This window comes from Camellia sinensis, chromosome 7, assembly GCF_055761805.1.
Source record: "Camellia sinensis isolate YWXY chromosome 7, ASM5576180v1, whole genome shotgun sequence".
NCBI classification, from domain to species: domain Eukaryota; kingdom Viridiplantae; phylum Streptophyta; class Magnoliopsida; order Ericales; family Theaceae; genus Camellia; species Camellia sinensis.
The window spans coordinates 167395468-167416630 of NC_138967.1; the positions used below are offsets into that span (position 1 = coordinate 167395468).

At 29.1% G+C, this 21163-nt stretch overlaps 1 protein-coding gene across 1 annotated transcript; it reads right to left on the minus strand.

Moving 5' to 3' along the window:
- Positions 1 to 6923: 6923 nt before the first annotated feature.
- Positions 6924 to 10782, minus strand: LOC114316602 (putative glutathione S-transferase). Its single transcript, XM_028263298.2, has 2 exons — positions 10286 to 10782; positions 6924 to 7645 (listed from the first exon to the last, which is right to left on the minus strand). Exons 1-2 carry the CDS (start codon positions 10601 to 10603, stop codon positions 7292 to 7294), a joined length of 672 nt encoding a protein of 223 aa, XP_028119099.2. The 5' UTR covers positions 10604 to 10782; the 3' UTR covers positions 6924 to 7291.
- Between the last annotated feature and the right edge of the window lie 10381 nt (positions 10783 to 21163).

Genomic DNA, 21163 nt, shown 5'->3' on the forward strand with positions numbered 1-21163 from the left:
GTCTGTTTTCTGCTTATGATATATTCGGATTTTGTTCACTAACCCCTTTACTTTAATGTTATTCATTAGGCTTTAGCTCATTGTGTGTATATATATGTATAGGTGAGCATTCAGGAGCCCGAGCCTGAAGGCTTTTGTCTGGATCTGTGTTCTGTTGTCAGACAACCATTGTGCCTCACGTGGAGGTTCCCGAAGCGTCCTGTGTTTAAGTTCTATGGTTTCTGTTTATTTAAGACTTGATTTGATGTCGTTGGCTGTACTTAAAATACTGTAATGTGTGGGGGTATAATGTATGGTTGACTACCGGTTATTGTATATAAAGTTTTTAAATATTCCGTTTCATATAAGTCAGCACAGCTCATTGGACAACTATATTTATGTATTAGCTTCCACTAGCCCCTTAATTTTGTTAATCTGTTCAGAGGCCTTCGGTGATCCAAGGATTACTGGCCGGTTACGATGCTAAACCTACAAGGGCGGGTTTGGGCCGTGACAAATTTATTTATTTTACACAGAAAATTGTTCCAACAATCTTAAGACAAATCTGAATTATTCTGGTTATACATAATTTTTCGTTTGTTTCCTTTCTTCTTTTCTTCTTCTTCTTCTTCTTCCATAAATTATTTTCTGTGATTTTACAAAATAATATTCTAGTTGGAAAAACAAATAGTAGTAATATACTGTTGGACATATAATAGTAATATACTGGTATCATTAACAATTCAAAATGTTTATTTGTGAAACTAGTCAAAAATTAATTTTGGTTTTCAGAAATAATTATTGAAGTGTTACAGAAATTTAATTTTCTGTGTGGAATTAATTTGTTTAAATAAAATTTTATTTTATTTTCAAATTAATTGGAAATAAAAGTTACAATTCTTGTTTCTTTTATTTTTACAAAATTTAATTCTGTGGTTTTGGTTTAAGTTTTCTGTGTAGTATAAAATTCTAATTATAATTTTGTTTTATAATTTAGAATTCATGGCTACTGAAACTGGTCAAACTAATGCTCAAACAAGTACTAGTATGGTAGCTGCAATTACGCCAACCCCTCCTCCTGTTATGACTGTGCCAGTCAATCACGGTGAGAAGCCAGAGAAGTTCTCAGGAACTGATTTTAAAAGATAGCAGCAAAAAATGTTGTTCTACCTTACTACTCTCAACCTGGCTCAATTATGAAACTGACCGGCAAATGGTTGCTACAGTCGATGCCTGGAAACATGTTGATTTCCTTTGCCAGAACTACATCTTGAACGGACTTGAAAACACATTATACAACATCTATAGTCCTATCAAAACGACAAAGGAACTTTAGGAGTCTTTGGAGAAAAAGTACAAAACAGAAAATGCTGGCTCAAAGAAATTTATGGTTGGCAAATTCCTGGACTTTGTGATGATTGATTCTAAGACTGTGATCAGCCAAGTTCAAGATCTCCAACTCATTTTGCATGACAATCACATAGAAGGCATGTCTCTTAGTGAATCCTTCCAAGTTGCAGTCTTAATTGAGAAATTACCACAAGGCTGGAAGGAATTCAAAAACTACCTTAAACACAAGCACAAAGAAATGTCTTTAAAAGAATTAATTGTGCATTTGAGGATTTTGGAGGACAATCGCAATTCAAAAAAGTGAGCTGGTAAGCATCCAATGGAGTCAAAGACAAATGTAGTGGAACATGCTCCAAAAACCAAGAAACGAAAGTTTTCTAGAAAAAGTTCCTCACAAGGCTCTAAAGGAGAGGAAACTAAAAAGTACAAATTTAATGGCAAGTGTTACATTTGTGATAAAGAAGAAGATTGCCGTAGCAAGGCAAAAGCAAAAGAAGAACAAGCAAGAAGCCTGCTCAAGCCAATATGACCGTAGTGGACAAAATTTCCAATGGTGTCGATGATATTAATCTTTCTACAGTTGTTTCCCAGGCAAACCTTATCGGAAATCCTAAAGAATTGTGGGTGGACATTGATGCTACTCGCCACATCTGTGCCGACAAAAAGATGTTCACAACTTCTAATGGTGTCGATGATATAAATCTTTCTGCAGTTGTTTCCGAGGCAAACCTTGTCAGAAATTCCAAAGAATGGTGGGTGGACACTGGTGCTACTGGCCACATCTGTGTCGACAAAAAGATGTTCACAACTTATTCTATAGTGGACAACGGTGAACAACTTTTTATGGGTAACTCTTCAAATTCCAAAGTTGAAGGACAAGGAAAGATTATTCTAAAGATAACATCTGGAAAGGAACTCACTCTCAACAATGTGGTGCATGTACCGGACATTCATAAAAATCTTGTTTCCAGATCTTTGTTGAGTAAAAATGAGTTTAGGCTAGTTTTTTAAAGTGACAAGTTTATACTTATCAAAAACGGGATGTGTGTAGGAAAAGGTTACATGTTTGATGGCCTTTTCAAAATGAATGTAATGACTGTTGTACCATTTATTATTAATAAAAATACATCTTCTTCTTACTTGCTTTAGTCTTCAAATTTGTGGCATGGTAGACTAGGACATGTTAATTATAGATTAATTAATATGAAATGTTTACCTAAATTTGGTATTAATTCAAATCATAAATGTGAAATTTGCATTGAGGCAAAATTATCCAAAACTCATTTTCATTCAATTGAAAGAAGTACGGAACCAATTGAATTAATTCGTAGTGACATTTGTGATTTTAAATCAATTTAAACTAGAGGTAGGGAAAAGTATTTTATCACTTTTATAGATGATTATACTAGATATAGTTATGTTTATTTAATTCGAACCAAGAATAAAACTTTGGAAACTTTCATTCAATGTAAGAATGAAGTTGAAAATCAACTTGGTAAAAAAAATTTTAAAAAAAAACTTAGAAGTGATAGAGGTGGTGAATATGAATCACCCTTTGGTGAGTTTTGTAAAGAATATGGAATAATTCATCAAACCACCACTCCTTACTCACCTCAGCAAAATGAAATTGCTGAAAAGAAAAATAGGACTTTAAAAGAAATGATGAATGCCATGTTAATAAGTTCTGGATTATCTCAGAACTTGTGGGGGGAAGCAATACTTTCTGCTAATTATATACTTAATAAAGCACCCTGAAAGAAAGTAAATCAAACACCTTATGAATTATGGCATGGGAGAGTACCATCCTACAAATACTTAAAAGTGTGGGGGTGTTTGGCTAAAGTGGTTATTCCTAGTCCTAAAAAGACTAAGATAGATCCTAAAACCATTGATTGCATTTTTATTGGTTATGCCAAAAATAGTAGTGCATATCGGTTTTTGATTCATAAGTCAGAACATTCCGAAATGCATATAAATACTATTATTGTATCTCAGAATGTGTCTTTCTTTGAATATGTGTTTCCAAATAAAACTGGATAAGAGACTAGTACTAATAAAAGATCTTATGATACTATTGCTAGTCATGATCAAGATCGAGATCAAGAACAAGAGCAAGAGAGAGATCAAAATGAGAAAGAGGAACCTACGCGTAGTAAACGTGCTAGAACCTCAAAATCTTTTGGTCCAGATTTTCTAACATTTTTGTTAGAAAATGAGCTTTTAACTTTTAAAGAAGCTATGTCCAGTCCTGAGGCTCCTTTATGGAAAGAAGCTATAAACAGCGAAATTGAATCCATCCTGCAAAATCACACTTGGGAATTGATGGATTTGTCACCAAGTTGTAAACCTCTTGGGTACAAGTGGATTTTCAAAAGAAAAATGAGAGCGAATGGATCAATTGACAAATACAAAGGCAAGACTTGTGGTCAAAGGTTTTAGACAAAAAGAAAGTCTTGATTACTTTGGCACATACTCACCGGTTACTAGAATCATATCCATTAGAATGCTAATTGTTATTGCATCGTTGTACAATATAGAAATTTATCAATGGATGTGAAAACCGCTTTCTTAAATGGTGAGTTAGATGAAGAAATTTACATGGAACAACCAGAAGGGTTTTTTGTTCCAGGAAAAGCAAAAAAAGTGTGTAAATTGGTTAAATCATTATATGGTTTAAAACAACCGCCAAAGCAATGGCATGAAAAATTTGACAAAGCAATGATGACAAATGAATTTAAAATTAATGAATATGACAAATGTGATTATATTAAAAACACTAGCAATGGTTATGTTATAATATATCTTTATGTGGATGATATGCCTATCATAGGTAGTAATAATGACATGATTAAAACTACCGAGAAAATGTTGAATAAACATTTTGACATGAAGGACATGGGGATAGCTGATGTAATACTTGGTATAAAAATTACCAAAACATCAAAAGGTTATGCTTTGTCACAATTACATTACATTGAGAAAATACTCAACAAATTTAGCAAAGATGATGATCATCTTGCTAGAATACCTGGGGATATTAATTTGTTTCTTTCTAAGAATGTACATAAAAGTATTTTTAAATTAGAGTATGCCCAAATTATTAGAAGCTTAATGTACTTGATGAACTGCACTCGCCCAGATATAACTTATCCAGTAAGTAAATTAAGTAAATATACGAGTAATCCAGGAGTAGAACACTGGAAAGTTATTATAAGGGTTTTAAGATATTTTCGATTTACTCGTAACATTGGGTTAAATTATACTAGATATCGAGCAATACTTGAAGGATACTGTGATACAAACTAGATATCGGATACTAGAGACTCAAAGTCCACCAGTGGGTATATCTTTACTCTTGGTGGGGCAGCTGTATTTTGGAAATATTCCAAACAAACTTGCATTACTAGGTCTACTATGGAATCAGAATTCACAACTTTAGATAAAGCTGGAGAAGAGGCAGAATTGCTTCGCCACTTCCTTGAAGATATTCCGATATGGCCAAAACCGATGCCTGCTATATATATACATTGTGATAGTCAATCAGTAATTAGTAGAGCATAGAGTCATATGTATAACGGTAAGTCGCGACACATTCGTCGTCGACATAACACCGTGAGATAGCTACTCTCTAATGGAATTATTACCATTGAATTTGTGAAGTCTAAAGATAACATAGCGGATCCACTAACCAAAGGGTTAGCAAGAGAGTTAGTTGAAAATTCATCGAGGGGAATGGGACTTAAGCTTATTAAATAAGAGTTACCACAATGGCAACCCAACCTAGTTGACTGGAGATCCCAAGATCTAGGTTCAAAGAGACAATCGAGTTGTGTATGACTCATAAGGATCACTGGAGAGTCTAACTCCTACCTATTTCTATGATGAAATAGTGATATCTATAGCATTTTAGGTTAAATAAAATTTTAATAATTCTTATATCTGGGTAAACCTAGTGGAGTATGGCAAGATATTCTTCATAAGAATCACCTATGTGAGTGTGAACTGGGCCGGTTCTATGAGATTTGTGAAGGATTACAATTCTCTAGAGCACTTATAAAAGACCATGTTGTTTAGGGCCAAAATGAAAACAATAGTGAGAACTAAACTGTATCTGGTGATATACTGTGTGAGTTCAATTGTCTTGGTTTACACAAACGGCTAAACAGTTCAAGACATCATGTTCACTGGTTAGCTAGTAAATCCGATAGTGTCTCACAAGAGAAGGTTCAAAGCCAAAAGCTACCTATCATTTACAGAATATTCCTAATTTTTGTACTCTCTGAAATTAGATCACATTGTTGCATTTTCTTTCCGTCAAATTCCATTCACGTAGGGGATTGTCGGAAATAATGGTTTTATAGGCTTATTTTAGGCCAACTTTTAACCCAAAATTGAGTGGGGTCCACATGTCTTTTGAGGTGCGTTCAAAGAGGTGACGTGTTCCTTGCCACATGACAAGTCACACGGTGAAAACGGTTCGTCAAAACCATTTAATGATTGAATGGGAAGTTGACATCGTTTTCGGATTTGTGGAATGGGCAGTTAAAGAAGTAAATGTGGGTTTCCTTGAAATGGGTTGTCCCACATTGAAACTATAAGAGAGCTTTTGTGAGTATATAAGCTCTTGGTGTACTAACTTGGGTTGGGCCCCAAGGGGCACCCCAAATTTATAGAAAGGAGGAGTTATGGACAAAATGAACCTTAGCCCAAACCACTACACGCACGCGCACATGCCGTTGTCTGGCCGAGCTGAGCCGAGCCGTGCCGGGTGTGAGTTGTGGGTCGGGTCGGTTTTAATAATAATTTTTTTGATAAAAATTATTTGAATTTTTTTCAAAAATTCCTAATGAAATTAAATTCCAATTTTGTGCCAAAATTGAATTTAATTTTCTACCCAAATTTTACCTCCTTCAGTCCGATATTCCTAACAGATTCAAACTATTTTACAGTTATAAAACTGCCAGAAACTGCCCAGTAGTTACAGATTTAAACCAGCAGTAGTTATCTATTCGAATCTACCTCCAGACCTGTTTGAATTCAAACTGCATCTATTCAATTCAAAATTACACCTGTTCAGGTTGGTTTCATACCTATTCGGGCAGATTATTTGCCTATAAATAGAGGTCATTTCTAGCAGTCTTTGGATCCGAAAATATCTGAAAACATCTAGAAAATATTCTGTTTCCTTCTTATTTTGCTCTTTCTTTGTATAATTCTTCATATTTATTTTAGGGAATACTTTGAGAGTATAGAATACAGGTTTGGTCCGCCATAGAAATTGTTTGGAGTGCTACTACAATTTGTGAAGATCATTGTATCCTGGGAGACAGACGCCATTTATCTGTAAGTACCGTAGCAGGGTGAATCTGTCTTAAGGATAGAGTGTCACACACTCAACTTGATCTTTTAAATATTTATTCAATTCGATAAAATAAATTATGTAAGTGATTTATTTTTATTTGTTTGATTTGTTTCAATTTATTTATTTTACACAGAAGATTGTTCCAACATGTCTCTCTCAAGCCTCCTCAATACACTCTCATCATACATTCGTGTCTCAAAATTCACAACACATTGTGCACTTGGAAAATTCATTAGGACAAAAACAAGACAATAGCATTTCCAGCATACAGGCCCCCCATTCCTTTTTTTTTTCTTAAATCCCTAACATGTCACAAACACAATGAAGTGTTTCTTTATTACAATTAAAGAGACAACAAACACAAACAACCATAGACAAGAGAAATAAAAAGAAAAAGAAAAATTAAAATTACGCACAAAGCATAATCGTAAGTAAGTAGGGAATTCTCTATTCAGATCTTGCAGTACCCTATTCTGAGACGCTCTCCACCATATGAGATTAGACCAGAGAGATCCATTGTGATAGAAAAGTGCCTCGAAACAAATTGGGGATTCAAGATCCAACTTATTTTATTTAACCAATATAATAGTATTAACAAGCTCATGTTCTTGCTTTTAGCTTCTTGTTCAAATCCAAAACAAAGTCATATACCTTGTGTTGGTGAGGAAGAGACTTGGAAACACTTTCATTTTTCTCAATGCACCTCTTGGCCCATGAAATTAGCTTGGGGCACTCTAGCTCTAGACTGAAGTTGCCAAGTGTCTCATAGGTGTAAAACCAGCTGTAAAAGGTGACAAGAGCAATGTCTACAAAGCCAAAGACTTCACCTCCAAAATATGGCTTATCACCAAGCTCTCCCTCTAATACCTTGAGACATTCTATGAATCCCTTTTTGCCTTCCTCTTTCTCTTCTTCTACATTTGAATATAGTATCTTCCTCCCAATATCATAAATCTGCATTTCATATGTTGATAATTGTAGTATCTTAGATATTTTGTAATAGGTTTAATTATGTTAGAACCCTCTTTCTAGGAATCAAGATCATCTTATTTATCTCTCTCATTAATTTCTTACTTGTTAGGTCATTGGGCTCACTTTTAAATCCAATTTTGATGATCTGAACCGTTCACATTTCAAGATTTGTTGAGTATATCATACTTATAAAAAACCAAGTTGATCAGATATTAGAAAGCATGTGTTCAAAAAACTGTTTGTTAAATTTTTTTAAAAAATGATTTGTAGTTCAATGATTCGAACACGTAATTTCTGATATCTAATCAATTTAATTTTTTACAGGTATGATATACTCAACAAATCTTAAAATGTGAACGGTTCAGATCATCAAAATTAGACCAAAAAATAAATCCAATAACCTAACAAGCAGGGAATTAAGGAGAGAGATGAATGAGAGGATCTTGATTCTCTTCTTAGTGTATTAATGTGGCACCATTCCATTACAGATAGATTGTGTTTGTTTGATTGTGTTTGATTGAGAATAAACTAAGAAAATAGTAAATGTTGTTATTATCCAGTGCTCATGCTTTGATAATTCAAACTGTTTATTAGGTTAGACAATTCGTGTATTTCAACAATATAAAATTATATTAATTCGATAATCGCAACTGATTCAATTTATCACGTTTGTCATCAAAAAATGAATAATTTATTTTTAAAAATACAATTGCTGTTCTTTTTTTGGTAACAAATGTGATAAATTGAATAAGTTACTATTATTATATTGACTTAATTTTATTTTATTTTTTGATGAAATACACGAAATGTCAGACAAAATGAATGGTTCAAATTATTGAAACAGAACTCGTGAGAATCCACATCTATCTAATATTTATTACAAAACATGTATTATTAGTCACTTAGGCCTTCATTAATAGGATTAACGGTGAAAAATTAATAATTCTATTAATTAGTGTATGATTAGTTATCTAATTAAATTAGTGAGATAACCATTTATTATGAATTCATTTTTTTTTTCATACTTAAATTATAATCCCCAGTCTCTCACAATATGAAAAATTTGTCAATTTTATCATATTGAATATCCGCCGTACATATAATTCAATTAATAAAATTTACAATCAAATATAAGATTGTGAGTACATGAACTAACCGTTTCAATCCGATACTATAATACTAATCAAATATGCCCTTAGTTTATAATGCTTAAAAAATTAAAATATAAAACTTTTAAATAAAATATTACAATGTATTTATTTAGTTTGTATATGTTAAAAAAATAAAATATTATAAAAAATAAACTAAAAGTCAAAATTTATTGAGACGGTGAGTTTGATTCCATGCCTTGAAATCTTGTAATTATGTGAGGACGGCAGTTACTGTACAAGATTCTCAGCTGTGGTTTTATTTTCTTTGGCTTCTTGGCAACCAAACAAAGCTTTACCATTCACGAGAAATAAATAAATAAATACATAAAACAAAAAATAAATAAAATAAAGTAACTCAAACCAGACATTCAGGTCTAAATCCCAACAATATATAGATTTGACTCAGGAAAAATTTAAAGGAAAAATCAGAGTTTTGAAAAAATAATTATAAATCAATAAAAACAAATTATAAATATTAATAAATAAATTATAATTTTGTTATCAATATATAATTATTTTTTTTTCAAAATTTCACTAATTATTCCAAATTTGTATCGGCATAATACTAGAGGCCATTGAGTAACATTTACATTTGTAATCTTTTTATATTTATAAAAAATTTAAAAATTATAGGCAAGTTAAGTGAATTATTATTTACAAAAAATTAAATAAATAATTTATTTGTAACAAAAAAAAAATTATTTTTATTTGTTTCAAATACAAATATTCATCCCTTCTTCTTTCTTTTACTCCCTCCTCCCATCACTCACCACCAGCCACCCATCATCTTCAGCCATTGTTATCGAAAATCTCCTCTTACCACCACTACTGCTGACCTCCTCCAGTCACCACCTCCAGATCGGCAATCACATCTAACCACCACCAGCCACCTCCCTCTCTAGAAACCAATGTCAACCACTGTGTGGCAATCACCTCTTTTTACTTATTTTTTAAAAAAAAATTACAACAATTGTAATAAAATATATTAGGGATAATTAGAAAAAATCCCTAAGGCTTGAGACTTGTAACAAAATAAATCTTAAATTTTTAATTTTGTCAATTTAAATTTCAATCTTTTGATTTGCTTTTAATCTAAATCATTCGCTTATTTTTGTTAAGTAAAATCGAAAGAGAAAGAATATTTTTGTTATTAAACATAATGTAAAAGTATACATAAAATGTCTAAAATATCATTTTTATTGAGTGTAATAACTAAAATATCATTTTTTTCCATTAATTTTACCTAACAAAAATAGACAAATAGTTTAAATTGAAAACAAATCAAAACTTTAGGATTTAAATTGTCAAATTAAAAATTCAGAATTTAATTTGTTAAAAGGATAAAATCCTAGGATTTTTTTTTTAATTTCTCCAATAAATTATTTTTATTTTTATTTTTATCAAACAACACCAAATTTTAAAAAGTAAGAAAAAATTTAAACCCTTGACACAACGAAACAAGTGCACTCACCTTCTTGTCAACATAGTTAGCCCAGAACCTAGCTTGAGCTTTTTGGTAAGGATCAGAGGGCAACAATGGAGCTTTCTCATTCCAGACCTCATCAATGTACTCGACAGCAATGAGGGACTCACAAACCGATTTTCCATTGTGAATCAAAACCGGGATTTTCTTATGAACCGGGTTCATCTCAAGGAGCAGTGAGCTCTTGTTCCACAAGTCCTCTTCCTTGTATTCATATTCAATGCCCTTTTCAGCCAATGCTATTCTCACCCTCATCCCAAACATGCTAGCCCATAAATCTAACAGAACCACCTTATTATTAGCCATTATTACTTATGATTATTGATATAAATATAAGACAAACAGAAAGAGAGAAAAATAGGAGAGAAACTTGCTGAATTTTTCACAATGTGTTCAAGAAGTTATTATATAGGCTAGGTAGAGCGCTGAACAATATATATATATATATATATAATATATGGATAATTTTGTTAGTTATATAGGCTAGGTAGTGTTGAACAATATATATATATAATATATAGGTAATTTTATTATACACACCTCATACTATATGTGCTTTAGTTATGTCAATTTTTTTCTTTAATTATGACATTATTTTGAAATATTTAGTTATATATATATTTTTTTTTTTGTGTGTTTGGTTATGATTTTTTTTTTTTAGTTATAATTCGAAAATTATGGAATTATGCCAATTTCTTTTATAATTATAAATACACATTCAATATTTCCTCTATATATATATATATGGAAATCCTAGATTGTCCCCTATCGTTACAATACAGATCATATTAAAAGATACTATAAGGCCTCCTTGGGTAAGTTGTGATTTTAGTCTAAAAATTAAAAAATTAAAAAGTCAACAAATATAATAAATTTAAAGATTTATTTCTATTTTTTTTTACAAATCTTTTTATAAAAAATTATCTCAAATATATTAATTTTTTTATCATATATTTTAACTAAAAAATAAAAAAAAAAAACACTAAAAAATTCTATTCCTAAACAACCCTTAAGTCTACAATCACACACTTTTTTAACAACACAGCAAAAATGATTTGGAGCTCTACAAAGAAAGTTCTAGGAGAGCTCTATACACTGGACCTCACATATGCTGTGATGTGATGTGTGTCTCTTTGTTGTTATTTTTATTTTTAAAAAACACTGACAATCTGGCAACTCAATTAAAAGTCAATTTTTACCTCTTAATTCATTTTAAGTTAAATTACTTTTCACATTTTTATATATACAAAAGGATAAAAAAGTAATAAAAAAAACAAAAAAAATCAAAATAATTAAAAAATTAACTTTTAATCACCTTCTCAAATCATCTCACTACTACGCATGCGATTACATATTACCTCACTATTACGTATGCGATAATGTAATCAATCAGATTTATAAAATAATTATTACTGCAGTAGAGGATATAATAAATTCAATAGCATAAATCACGACACAGTAAGCAATATTTTTTCCAGTTTAGACAACACAATTACGTATGCGATCATGTAATCAACCGGATTTATAAAATAATTATTATTATAGTATAAGATAAAGGAATGTTTCGAAAAGATAGTTAAAGTTAATTTTTTTATTTTTTTTTTAATTTTTTCACTTTTTCATATGAGAAGTGATGTTGGGGGTGCAACTCAGGCAGATTCAGTTTGGTTGGGAGGTTGTCCAGTCCCAAGTTGTACTGAGACCTGGTTAGACCTAAATTGTAACCCGAGATTACTTGCCCAAGCTTAACCCAAGTTAAACCCAAATTGTCTAAATTGTCCAAATTGTAAATGAATTTCAGTTTTTTTTTTTTTTTGGCAGTTACATTATTAAATTATTAAAATTTGATTTTATTTACATTTCTTTTAATATTAATACCATCAAAACAAATAATTTATATAATGTAAAAGAAATGCTGCTATAGTAGTCCTTAGAATTTATGAGTGAAAAAAAAAAAAAAAAAAAAAAGAGTAAGATTTTATATTATTTGTATATAATATATATTCAATATGATTTAATAGTCTAAATTACTTTAATATCCTGTAATGACTAATAATTTATATGTATATTTAGTATTTTTATATATCTATATATGTATAATTCGAGTTTCAGGTTGCTCGGATTGGTTAACGTCTTTGCCTAAGCCCGCCTAAATTTAATTCAGATTTCTGAATTTTTGTCCAAGCTCTTACCGAATTTGAAAATATCTTATCCAAGTCCTAAAAAAATTCGAACTGGGTTTAAGTTGCTCGGGCTGAGCTCGCCCAACCCAAGTTGCACCCCTAAGTGATGTGACCCAAAATAAGTTAAAAGTTGACTTTGGACTTTTTTGGTATGTTGCCAAAACAGTCCATAATAAATATAATAACATAAATAACATGTAAAACTGAATATAAAAAATATGTTGATAGATATGATTTGAGAAAATAACAAATCAGTATTAATTTTAAAAAATAATTAATTATAGATTCATGATAAATTTTATATACTTTAATAATTAAAATCACAAAATTTTTCATAAATTTATAATTACTTTAGGATGGTAACACTGATTTGTAATTCCTCATACAGTGGTGCTACATGTACCAATTAGTGTACTTACTAGTGTATTAACACTACTTATGACATTATTATTGATCTCACTCATTAATCACATTACAAATATCCAAAACTTCTTAAATTATGTCACATCATCAATTGATATACTAGTTCATATACTAATTAGTGTAAATAACATTATTCTTCCTCATGATTTTTCAGGTAGACCCTACACCTAATAAATCTTACAAAATTACGTGTCTGACGCCTTTAATACATGTGAATATGTTATCTTAGTATTACTAAGACAGAATGTGCATTTACATTAGGGGAAATGACCAATCTGTGTGTAGTTTAAATTTTTTTCCGAATAATGATAAAATTTATAAATTTTAACTATTAAGTCATTAACTTTTTCATGAATATATAATTATTTTTTAGAATTATACCTGATTTATACATAAACAGGATAGAGTGCAGATACTGTATACATTAAAATTTTTGCTTTAAAAAATTTATTTATATACATAAAGTGTATTTTTTAAAATAATATGTTGTTCTGAAGGCTCTTTTGATTGTAAATAAATGAATACAAATTATAACATTATTTTATATATATATATTATAAATAATTTTACAGAACATGTTTCATCTGCATAGTATTTAACATCTAAATACACACATTTATTCATAATTCTTTAATCTATAATTTTGTAATATGCATTCTGATTTTATAATTTTGTAGCAATAAGCATGCTGATTCTATAAATAATAATTTTATTATTAAGTTTTAACAAAAATTATCATGTGTCCAAAACAAGGTGTGTTTGTATCTCCAACTGATATTGTTTGATGATTTCTCCCATACCTTCTCTATTTTTTTGAGATAATGTAAACACTCAAAACTTATTAAGAATATAATTTTGTGAAAATAAAATGATAATGTAATAGATGAGCTCTTTATGGAGATTGGAGTCTGACTTTAGAAAACCTTTTCATTTTAGATACCTAGAGACACTTATGTCATGTTGTAAATTTGTCTTAAAATTTATTTCAAAAATAAGATATATGGTGTAAATTTAAAATTATAGTATAATGTCGATCATATTTTAAAAGTATAAATTACAAATACACCTTCTGAGATTTGTTTAAAATATAAATTGCCCTTGTGATTTAAAAAATTACAAATACTCCCTTATTAGAATTTTTTATTTAACAAAATTAACTAAAAAAATGAAATTCATAATTGCTCTCCTATACAATAAAAAAAATACCTAAATTATTAATTGAAACATAATTTTAACATCATTAAAAACTGTTAATTGACTTGATAATTTATTAATAAAATGAGTGATTTGTTATGAAATTAAAAATCTCAGGGGGTAGAATGTAATTTTCGAAACCACAGGGGGCGATTCATATTTTAATCAAATTTCAATGAGTGTATTTGTACTTTACCCTATTTAAAATTGTGGAAGGTTGAGGATTCTCCACAGGGAATGTGAGATAAGATAGCCATTCCTTTACTCTACAAACAGAAACTAATTGGTTAGTGATCGCTCCTAACCAGATTTGGTCTAGAGGACCCTCTGACGATCAAGTTAGACATAAGATCGACCATATAATATTTACTTTATGGTATATGTTTTATAGTTTTTTTTTTTTTTTTTAACTTACCATTTACTTTTCCTTACTTCCCTTTTTATAGCGTTGTGATCCTGGCCTTGACCGTTGGATTAGCATCTTCATCTAAGGGTTTTGATTATCGCTAGACCTTGGTCGGGCAAGTGGCCAAGTTGCTTTGATCCTTTGCGTTAGATTGCCTTATTGTGTGCGGCTCAAATTGTGTCAAGCCTCTTAAGGACAGCCTACTAACTGCCTCATTTGTCTGATCAGGTTCATCGGATGGTCATTTCGTTTATACGAGCAAGGCCGATGTACTTATCTCCAGTGATTATGATCGTCATCGTTCGTTGTGAATTAATCAAACGGGCCTCTTGCATTCTGCAGATCTTTTTTTAGAAGGTGATTTTGTTCAGGCTTTAGTCACGTGACACTATCCCCTCCGCCGTCAAACCCCGTCAGTGACGCGCTTCACTTTTGTCCTTTTAAATTTAATGATGGCGCCCGTTATTTCGTCTTTCAAAGCGCTGTTTCACTCCTGACACATTAATTGAGGGGTTATCTCTTGCCCTTCGCCATTTCACTCATCATCCTTTTAGTCTCAGAATCCCATACGCGCTCCCTTTCGTCCTTCGCTTGAAGTCTCAATTTGTAAGCTTCCGATAGGGTGAACCATTTTCAGTTTGACTAATATGCTAGTTTAAGCTTGATTTTAGCGGTTTTATCGAAATATATTGGTTAGATTTATTTGATTCGAAATAAATTAAAGATTGACCTAATTTTGATTGATTTGTTGGTTTAATCACGATTTCTTATACTGATTTTTCTTAATTTTAAACAATTAAAAAAAAATCCAATGGCTAACTTCTATTTAACAATATAAAAATAAAACTATAATTAGTTTATGATTTATTTTATAATCCTACATCGGGAGAAGAAAGAAAAAGTAAATTGTTTCACTCATATAATGTAATCTTATACTTGCATTTAATATTGTAGTATTGTGCATACTGCAGTTCAAGATAGTTTAAATTTTAAAATAAAAACTCTAATTATACTATGATATGATTTATTTTATAATCCCACATCGGGAGAAAAAAAAAAAAAAAAGTTAGTTGTTTCATTTTAGTAAAATAAATCTTATACTCTCATATCTATATATATGTATATCTATACTATATATTAAGCAAAATGGGGTTTTTAACCCCAAGCCTTGTGGGAGCTCCAATCTCCCAATCTAAATTTCCTGATTTTTTTTAAAAAAAAAATCTTAGCATTTATTAATTTCTCCTAAATCCCAAGTCTTACCCTCATAATAACACTTTAATGCATTAAGAACAAGCATAAAAAAAATTCTTTGAAATCCAACACATATGAATTCCTTGAAAAATCCAAACACATATGATTATTATCCCTCATAATAACACTTTAATGCATTAAGAACAAGCATAAAAAAAATTTCTTAAAAAATCCAACACATATGATTATCATCAAAATATTAAACTTTATTATAATATAATAAAAAAAAAGACATTTAATTCCTTGAAAAGTTCAACACATATAATTATTATTAAAATATTAAATTTTAATATAATATAAAAAAGAAAAAAAAAGAAGACATTTAAAAAAAAATTTAAAAATCACAATTCATATATATAGATAATTGTAAACACAATCCGTGCATAGCACGGATGATATGCTAGTATATTATATTATATAAAGAAAAGGAAGTTTCCTAACCCGCAAGTCTTGTGGGAGTTCTAATATCTCAATCTTAATTTTTTGAATTTTTTGATTTTTTTAAAAAAAAAAAAAGCCTTAGCATTTATTTACTTTTCCTAACTCACAAGCCTTTTTGACTTCTCTCATATTTACTACCACACCATTTTTAACTTCTCCCATACACTATAGTTAGTGATGAGATTGTTAAATTATTTTTATAAAAAATCTTTAAAAAATAATTTGTATATTAAAAAAATATCTAAAACAAATATAAATTCTTATTAAAAAATAAAAGGTTGCAATTGGCAAAAAAAAAAAAAAAAAAAAAAGAGAAAAAAATTACACTGTAAAAAATAATTTGTCTATTAAATAACATTTAAAACAAATATAAATTTTTATTACTCTCATACTTACTACCGCATCATTTTCAACTTCTCCCATACACTATGGTTAGTGATGAGATTATTAAATTATTTTTTATAAAAAAATCTCAAAATAAATAATTTGTATATTAAAAAAATATCTAAAAAAAATATAAATTGTTATTAAAAAATAACAGTCCGCAATTGCGAAAAAAAAGAAAAAAATTTCACTATAAAAAATAATTTGTATATTAAAAAAATATATAAAACAAATATAATTTTTTATTAAAAATAACATGTTGCAATTACGAAAAAAAGGGAGAAATAAATTACACTGTGCATTTTATTAAAATCTAAAAAAAAATAATTTATATATTAAAAAAATATCTAAAATAAATATAAATTCTTATTAAAAAATACTAGGTTGCAATTGTAAAAAAAAAAGAGAAAAAAAATTACACTGTAAAAAATAATTTATATATTAAACAAATATCTAAAACAAATATAAATTATTATTAAAAAATAACAGGTTATAATTGCGAAAAAAAATACACTATGCATTTCATTAAAATCTAAAAGATAATTTGTATATTAAAAGTAGTATCTAAAACAAATATAAATTCTTATTAAAAAAAATAACATGTTACAATTGCGAAAAAAAAAAAGAGGAAAAAAAAAATTACACTGTGCATTTCATTAAAATCTAAAAAAAATAATTTCTATATTAAAAATATCTAAAATAAATATAAATTCTTATTAAAAAATAACAGGTTGCAATTGTAAATATATATATATATACTGTGCATTTCATTAATAATGCTAAAAAATGTGCCAAGTATCTGTGTAAAAGCTTGATACGTGTCCACTCTCAAATTATAGATGAAACCAAAGAACTCAGCTTTAATGGCTAACAAATATTAGAAACTCAACCATTGAAGCCTAATAACTATTAATTAATAGAATTCAGCAATTCAAATGTCTTGTAGGCACTCTATTTTTTACCGTCCTCAAGACTTGAATGTTCTTGCAGATACATCCAGTAATGAGTTTGATTGCTCGTCGAGCGTTCGAAATTCGCGGCGGAACACCACAGGTTTGAGTTTTCCAAACCCTACATCCATTCTGTTTCATTTTTGGACCATGTGTAGGCCCTTTCAGCATGTTGTTGTTCATGGCCTCCTTGGGTAAGTTGTGATTATACACACCTCATACTATATGTGCTTTAGTTATGTCAATTTTTTTTTTTAATTATGACATTATTTTGAAATATTTAGTTATATATATATATATATATATTTTTTTTTTTTTTTTTGTGTGTGTGTTTGATTATGATTTTTTTTTTTTTAGTTATAATTCGAAAATTATGGAATTATGTCAATTTCTTTTATAATTATAAATACACATTCAATATTTCCTATATATATATATATATGGAAATCCTAGATTGTCCCCTATCGTTACAATACAGATCATATTAAAAGATACTATAAGGCCTCCTTGGGTAAGTTGTGATTTTAGTTTAAAAATTAAAAAATTAAAAAGTCAACAAATATAATAAATTTAAAGATTTATTTTTATTTTATTTTTTTTACACATTTTTTTATAAAAAATTATCTCAAATATATTAATTTTTTATCATATATTTTAACTAAAAAATCAAAAAAAAAACACTAAAAAATTCTATTCCTAAACAACCCTTAAGTCTACAATCACACACTTTTTTAACAACATAGCAAAAATGATTTGGAGCTCTACAAAGAAAGTTCTAGGAGAGCTCTATACACTGGACCTCTCACATATGCTGTGATGTGATGTGTGTCTCTTTATTGTTATTTTTTTAAAAAAAAAAAACTGGCAATCGGGCAACTCAATTAAAAGTCAATTTTTACCTCTTAATTCATTTTAAGTTAAATTACTTTTCACATTTTTATATATACAAAAGGATAAAAAAGTAATAAAAACAAACAAAAAAAATCAAAATAATTAAAAAATTAACTTTTGATCACCTTCTCAAATCATCTCACTACTACGTATGCGATTACATATCACCCCACTATTACGTATGCGATAATGTAATCAATCAGATTTATAAAATAATTATTACTGCAGTAGAGGATATAATAAATTCAATAACATAAATCACGACACGGTAAGCAATATTTTTTCCAGTTTAGACAACACAATTACGTATGCGATCATGTAATCAACCGGATTTATAAAATAATTATTATTATAGTATAAGATAAAGGAATATTTCGAAAAGATGATTAAAAGTTAATTTTTTAATTTTTTCACTGTTTCATATGAGAAGTGATGTTTGGGGTGCAACTCAGGCGGATTCGGTTTGGTTGGGAAGTTGTCCAGTCCCAAGTTGTGCTGAAACCTGCTCAAGCTTAAATTGTAACCCGAGATTACTTGCCCAAGCTTAACCCAAGTTAAATCCAAATTGTCTGAATTGTCCAAATTATAAATGAATTTCAGTTTTTTTTTTTGACAGTTACATTATTAAATTATTAAAATTTGACTTTATTTACATTTTTTTAATATTAATATCATCAAAACAAATAATTTATATAATGTAAGAGAGATGCCGCTATAGTAGTCCTTAGAATTTATGAGTGAAAAAAAAAAGAAAAAGAATAAGATTTTATGTTATTTGTATATAATATATATTCAATATAATTTAATAGTCTAAATTACTTTAATATCATGTAATGACTAATAATTTATATGTATATTTAGTATTTTTATATATCTATATATGTATAATTCGGGTTTCGGGTTGCTCGGATTATTTAACGTCTTTGCCTAAGCCCGCCTAAATTTAATTCAAATTTCTGAATTTTTGTCCAAGCTCTTACCGAATTTGAAAATATCTTGTCCAAGTCCTAAAAAAATTCGGACTGTGTTCAAGTTGCTCGAGCTGAGCTCGCCCAACCCAAGTTGCACCCCTAAGTGATGTGACCCAAAATAGGTTAAAAGTTGACTTTGGACTTTTTTGGTATGTTGCCAAAACAGTCCATAATAAATATAATAACATAAATAACATGTAAAACTGAATATAAAAAATATGTTGATAGATATGATTTGAGAAAATAACAAATCAGTATTAATTTTAAAAAATAATTAATTATAGATTCATGATAAATTTTATATACTTTAATAATTAAAATCACAAAATTTTTCATAAATTTATAATTACTTTAGGATGGTAACACTGATTTGTAATTCCTCATACAGTGGTGCTACATGTACCAATTAGTGTACTTACTAGTGTATTAACACTACTTATGACATTATTATTGATCTCACTCATTAATCACATTACAAATATCTAAAACTTCTTAAATTATGTCACATCATCAATTGATATACTAGTTCATATACTAATTAGTGTAAATAACATTATTCTTCCTCATGATTTTTCAGGTAGACCCTACACCTAATAAATCTTACAAAATTACGTGTCTGACGGCTTTAATACATGTGAATATGTTATCTTAGTATTACTAAGCCTCCGTTTGGGAAGTGGGTTGGCTTTTTAGCTTTTTGACTTTTTTGGCTATTTTAGCCTGGGCTTAAAAGCTTGGTTTGGGAAGGGCTTTTTAGCTTTTTGGCTTTTTTGAGTTTTTTTGTGAGAGAAGAATGTAATGATTATGAGTTGGATGTGATGTTTTGTTTGTTATGGCTAAAATAGCTTATTTTGTTTTTTGTGGCTAAAATAGCCAAAAAAACCTGCAAACCCACTTGCCAAACACAGGCTAAGATAGAATGTGCATTTACATTAGGGGAAATGACCAATCAGTGTGTAGTTTAAATTTTTTTCCGAAATAATGATAAAATTTATAAATTTTAACTATTAAGTCATTAACTTTTTCATGAATATATAATTATTTTTTAGAATTATACCTGATTTATACATAAACAGGATAGAGTGCAGATAATGTATACATTAAAATTTTTGCTTTAAAAAATTTATTTATATACATAAAGTGTATATCAATAAATAAATAAATAAAACCTTATATAATAGTGATTTTTTTTAAATAATATGTTGTTCTGAAGGCTCTTTTGATTGTAAATAAATGAATACAAATTTATAACATTATTTTATATATATATATATATATATTATAAATAATTTTACAGAACATGTTTCATCTGCATAGTATTTAACATCTAAATTGTAATAACCCTCACTACTGCTTACCGATAAACATTGATTACCGTCAAACTGAACTGATTATGACTGACAATTGAACTGATTAAAGAACTGAACTGACTGACTGAAAACTGGAACTGAATTGACTGAGTCTATCTGTTTGATTGTTTACTTGATCTGTTGACGTTTTATGTTTAAACTGTTAATTGAAGGCCTTGTCGGCGGCCGGACCTGAAATTGATTAATGTTCTGTGTTCATTAGAATTGATAGGATTTTATGGTATAATTATCTGAAAACTGATTAGGTATGATTAAAATGAGTTAATTGCATAAGTTGGCCTTATTTATCAAACTAGCCTTAAGTGCCCACTACCTATACACCTTTGAGCTCATTTGCACTTGAACAACATAACTTCATCAGCCATTTCCTTTGTCATTACCGACTAGAGAGAGAGAGTA